Source organism: Miscanthus floridulus, chromosome 8, assembly GCF_019320115.1.
Source record: "Miscanthus floridulus cultivar M001 chromosome 8, ASM1932011v1, whole genome shotgun sequence".
Lineage (NCBI taxonomy): Eukaryota > Viridiplantae > Streptophyta > Magnoliopsida > Poales > Poaceae > Miscanthus > Miscanthus floridulus.
The window spans coordinates 206,801,771-206,806,956 of NC_089587.1; the positions used below are offsets into that span (position 1 = coordinate 206,801,771).

At 46.7% G+C, this 5,186-nt stretch overlaps 1 protein-coding gene across 1 annotated transcript; it reads left to right on the top strand.

The window, feature by feature from the left end:
• The first annotated feature begins 909 nt into the window (after nt 1–909).
• Nucleotides 910–4,896, top strand: LOC136478036 (ankyrin repeat-containing protein At2g01680-like). The gene is made up of 3 exons (XM_066476355.1): nt 910–1,390; nt 2,127–2,536; nt 3,823–4,896. Exons 1-3 carry the CDS (start codon nt 1,102–1,104, stop codon nt 4,702–4,704), a joined length of 1,581 nt encoding a protein of 526 aa, XP_066332452.1. The 5' UTR covers nt 910–1,101; the 3' UTR covers nt 4,705–4,896.
• Nucleotides 4,897–5,186: the final 290 nt, after the last annotated feature.

Sequence of the window (5,186 nt, forward strand, 5' to 3'; positions counted from 1 at the left end):
GGAAAACTGAACACACAACCTAAACGCTCCATCTAGATCCGGATCGATTCTGCCGGGTACCAACAAAAAATTAAAGAGACACAACTTAGATTGTGCCCCAAATCACCAAGAACCCTAAACATGCAGTACAAAGGTTTGGGATTGGGGCTCTTACCCTGGAGAAGCCATGGAGCCGCTGGAGCAGAGCGGTCGCGGCCCCTTCACCCGCCAGCCTGTGGAGGGCAAAGGGGGTGACCCCTTGCTGGACGACGTAGGGGCCCCAAACCCTAGCACCTCTACCTGTCGGGTTGGTCGGGCTGGCCTAGGGCGAGTCTGGAGGAGCCGAGGACCGGGGGGAGGGTGGAGGAGGAGCAGCAGGGCGACCGGCGGCGGGACCTTGCCGGCGGCAGGCGACTGAGGGTGGCGGCGGGCAAGGGAGGCGCGGTTGCAGGCGTCCGACTCCCGACTCGTGTGAGTCGCGGGGAGTCCAGCAGGACTTGTGAAATTAGAGAGGGGACAGTCCTGGTCTTTTCGCGTGTCCTAAATAGTAAAAAAGGGTCTCTGGAATTAATAAAAGGGAGAAATCCTAAAAAAAAAACCCAAATATCAAAGCAATTCGCTGGGGCATGGTTATATTTCAAAAGACATGCAAATTAGGGTATAAATGTTGAGGGGCGCGTGAATATGGGTTAAATATCAAAATTTCTCGGTTTGGCTGGAGTGGCAGACGCAATACGTTCTCGCAGTCTCGCTGCAACAAACCGAGGCGCGAGTGCTAAACTGCGAATAATGCGCATGGAATGGAACGCATCGGGTGCCCGTCCCGTCCGTCCACCGGGTGATCGCGTCGATCTTTCTCTTCCTGTTGGTCCCTGCCGCGTGCCGCTCCTTTCGCTTTCTCGCCCATTTCCTGATATTCTGCGGAGAAAGGAATAGCCGAATAGCAAAGCACCTCAGTGCCCAGGAAAGCAAACCAAGTCCACACCACCACCGCCAGATCCACTAGACCTTTTACCGCACCGCACCAATCAATCAGGCACTGGAGTGACAGCGGCGGCAACGCCACCAGTCGCCCACCACGCCCACGCGGCGCCGGAGCCGGAGCCGGAGGCGAACCCCCCGATGGATCTCCCGCCGCTCTCGCACCAGGCGCTCTTCGCCGCCGTGCGATCCGCCGACGCGGCCGCCGTCCGCGCGCTCCTGGCCGATGCCGAGGCGTCGGGCACCTCCCTGGCCGCGCTCGCCGCCGCGCAGACGGACGCCGGGGAGACCGCGCTGTACGTCGCCGCGGAGGCCGGCAGCGAGGAGGTCGTGCGCCTCCTCCTCCCGCTCTACGACTTCGAGGCCGCCACCGTCCGCTCACGCCTCGACCTCGACGCCTTCCATGTCGCCGCCAAGCAGGGCCACACCGGTGAGCTCCCCTTCTGTTGGTGTTGTGGGAGCGGGGTTGAAGAAGGCCCGGGTCTAGTCGAACAGTTGGGAGTATATACTATAGGTCATCAGCGGGGATTCATTTGCCTTCTATGGGCGGGAGTGCGGGACTGGTAGGACTCTTTGCTGTCTTCAGGTGAATAGGTGATACTTGATAGGCTTGACCCTTTGCACCATTCAGCTGGTCTTGGCTGGGATTTGACATCCGGAGCTTCGAAGTTCAAGCTGTTGGCAGTGATTGGGCGGGCTGTAGATGGAAATTTTCATGTTCTGCACTTCCGTTGACAAAGGGGAAGTAGAAACTTTTGCGGGTGATCCCCAATCTACTGACGGTTCAACTGTTTCTGGCTGTTTTAAGCTGATTCACTGTCAGCTAGTACTTCAAATTCACTGCTGATGAGGCTGCTACCGTAACACTTTAGCAATAGCAAGAAATCCTTTGCACTTCCCTCGTGGTAAATAGACTGATAGTATAGTAATACATGTTGTTGTCATGATAAAATGCTAACTATGCTGCATAGGCTGGTACTGATAATTTAATATGAAACTTAATACTATTCAAATCTTCATAGTATATGCATCCCGAGTTACACAAGTCAATGATGCATTGTATTTTCATGTATCATGAGCAGTATCATATGAAATGTAGCCAGTCTGTTCTTTTTCCCCTATCCTTGATCAAAGTAACTTATAGGTGATCTGAAAATTGGCAACAGGGGTTGTGAAAGAGTTCTTGGGGCGGTGGCCCGGGCTTTGCTCAGTTTGTGACTCTTCCAACACTAGTCCTCTCTACTCCGCTGCTGTCAAGGATCACTTGGATGTGGTAAATGCTATACTGGACACTGATGATAGCTGCATAAGGATTGTACGGAAAAATGGGAAGACATCCCTACATACTGCTGCAAGAATTGGATACCATCGTATTGTCAAAGCACTCATTGAGAGGGATCCAGGAATCGTTCCGATCAAGGATAGGAAGGGACAAACTGTGCTTCACATGGCTGTGAAGGGCAAAAATACAGATGTAGTGGAAGAGTTACTGATGGCTGATGTTTCCATTCTCAATGTGCGCGACAAGAAAGGAAATACTGCCTTGCACATAGCTACACGGAAATGGAGGCCCCAGGTATGGTTCTTTCCAAGGGTCTTCTACAAGTAGTTTGCTATTTTAGTTTTAGCTGACTATAACCTGCATTGAGAGCTATAGCACTGTTATATCTGTAAGGCGTGGTTTTAGTGTGTAACCAATTTGTTATTTGCTTGCCCTCACTTTTGGAAAGTTTGCCCCCCTTGAGCTGCTACTTCATCACCACACTGTTGTTTGCTCGTTGGCGTGTACAGTATAGAGTATACTGTCTAGTTGCAAGTTGCAACTCCAATTCTTATCGGTAGAGTTTGTGGCAGCATTAATGTAAAAACTTCAAAAGTTATATCTTGTTGTGAATATTTAGAGCCTAAGACTGGTATGAGATGAGGTGCACACATTAATTTTAAATAAGCATTTGAAGATCAGGACTATTAACATGATGTGCATGCTGGGTGATAGGACTTCTGATCTGTTTATATCTTTGAGAGGATACCAGTACATGGAGATATGCAGAGGGTAACCCGAGATCAATCATATTATGCATCTGTTAAACACAACATACCAAATGTAAGCATAATATTTTTATTGAGTAATATATGAATTAAGAGCCTTTAGAATGCCATGCTCAGTTTTTAGGGGTGGAGCCAGAAACTCGATTTTGAGGATCCAACAATAGTATTTTTTTTTCAAGTTTTGTTCGAATTTTGCAGTAGTACTTTTTTTTTCTTCAAAATTTCTCAATGTGAAAAACATGCCGTACGTAAGCAATGGTGGTTTCTTAGTGGAGCAGAGCATCTATAGAAAGTGCAACCATATATCTAAGAATGCATAACCATCTTATATTGAGCACTATAAAGACATTAGTTGCTGCTGCTGTTAACTGTCTGCCACTAGTCTTACTAAGTAATTGCAAAGGCACATGAATGTATCTGGATGCTAATATTATGGTATCACTATAGTGGAAGTTTAGTGACTTCTCGACGCACTATTCTAGCAGTCCAGCCCACTCCACATAGGCCTTAAAATATTATAAAAATGAACCTTGAATATTAAAGGAAGACCCGAAATAGGCATCCACAAACTCGCAGAATGATGGGTTGCTTTTCTATTTAATGGAGTATTTAAGTTTTAACTCTTTATGGAAGCTAGACTAAATACTCTGTATAATCTAATGATGAGACAGATATTAGCGTTCTAAGTTACCTTACTCAAACTCCGAACATATGATTATATTATTTGTGGGAATTGTTCATACTTGATTCCAAGCATGCTTTTGCTTTGACTTGCCAAGTTTATTTTACCTTGATGGTCACTATTGTTTTCAGATGGTACAGCTTCTTCTTAGCTATGAAACACTTGAAGTCAATGCTATCAATAGTCAAAATGAAACAGCTATGGATTTGGCTGACAAAGTTCCTTATGGTGACTCTAAAACGGAAATAATAGAGTGGCTGACAGAGGCTGGTGCAAAGAATGCCAGAAATGTGGGGAAAATTGATGAAGCATCAGAACTGAGGAGAACTGTGAGTGATATCAAGCACAATGTTCAGGCACAGCTTAGCGAGAATGCTAAGACCAATAAACGAGTGACTGGGATTCGCAAAGAATTGCAGAAACTGCATAGAGAAGCTATTCAGAGCACCATCAATTCAGTCACCATGGTAGCAACCCTGATTGCCTCCATTGCCTTCGTTGCCATATTCAATTTGCCAGGTCAATGGTTCCAAGATGTGAATAGTGGGGGGGACATTGGTGAGGCTCACATAGCCAAGCTTACTGGTTTTCGTCTCTTCTGCCTTCTGAATGCCACTGCTCTCTTCATTTCCCTCGCTGTGGTCGTTGTGCAGATCACCTTGGTTGCCTGGGAAACTGGTGCCCAGAAGCAAATTATCAAGATTGTAAATAAGCTCATGTGGACGGCATGCCTTAGCACAGGTGCGGCTTTTATCTCGCTGGCCTATGTTGTAGTTGGCCCGCAGCATGCCTGGATGGCCTTCACAGTATCAGCCATCGGAGGGCCGATCATGATTGGAACCCTCCTTTTCCTAGCCTATCTGCTGTTGCGCCCACGGTTCAAGTTCGGCGAAGACAGACAGCGCCGCATCAAGAGGGCAAGCAGCAGCAAGTCCTTCTCCTGGTCACTCCATGATGGTTTTTCAGATCTGGAAGCCTTCTCTGATCATGAGAATAGGATCTATGCCCTGTAGGAAGGTGTAACAGTAGCTACTCTTGCACTGAGAAGAGGCAATTGGGAGAGTACAAATGGTTCATGTATATATTTGGTCTAGCTGTTTTGGGCTTTTAGGTCTGGTGAGGAACTGCATGTAGACCTTTCTCCTCGTGTATATTATCTAAGAATGAAGAGCTGCACCTACTGGAATGTGCAAGTGTTATGACCATGTTATCTGTGTACTGAGCGTGCGTGAAACTGTTGCCGCTTGTGAATTGGCTATACGTTGTGCCATATAATTTTCCCCTTTAAACAAAAATGGAATGTAAAAAAGGCATACTTAGGAAACGAAATTATTCAGGGCATATAAAAAAGACAGGAGTTTACTGAGTGTACAGTGCATGATAAAAACAAAATAGACTGTAACCACTGTTTTCACAGAAAATGTGTACTCTCTCAAGCGAAGATTACTTGATGTATAGGACAAGAAAAATGATCTAAACCTAGTTCATTTGTCCT

Coding starts and splice junctions, on each gene's coding strand:
- LOC136478036 (XM_066476355.1), top strand. CDS start 1,102: ATGGATCTCCCGCCGCTCTCGCACCAGGCGCTCTTCGCCGCCGTGCGA. Junction 1,391..2,126: donor CGCCAAGCAGGGCCACACCG/GTGAGCTCCCCT, acceptor AATTGGCAACAG/GGGTTGTGAAAGAGTTCTTG. Junction 2,537..3,822: donor CACGGAAATGGAGGCCCCAG/GTATGGTTCTTT, acceptor TATTGTTTTCAG/ATGGTACAGCTTCTTCTTAG.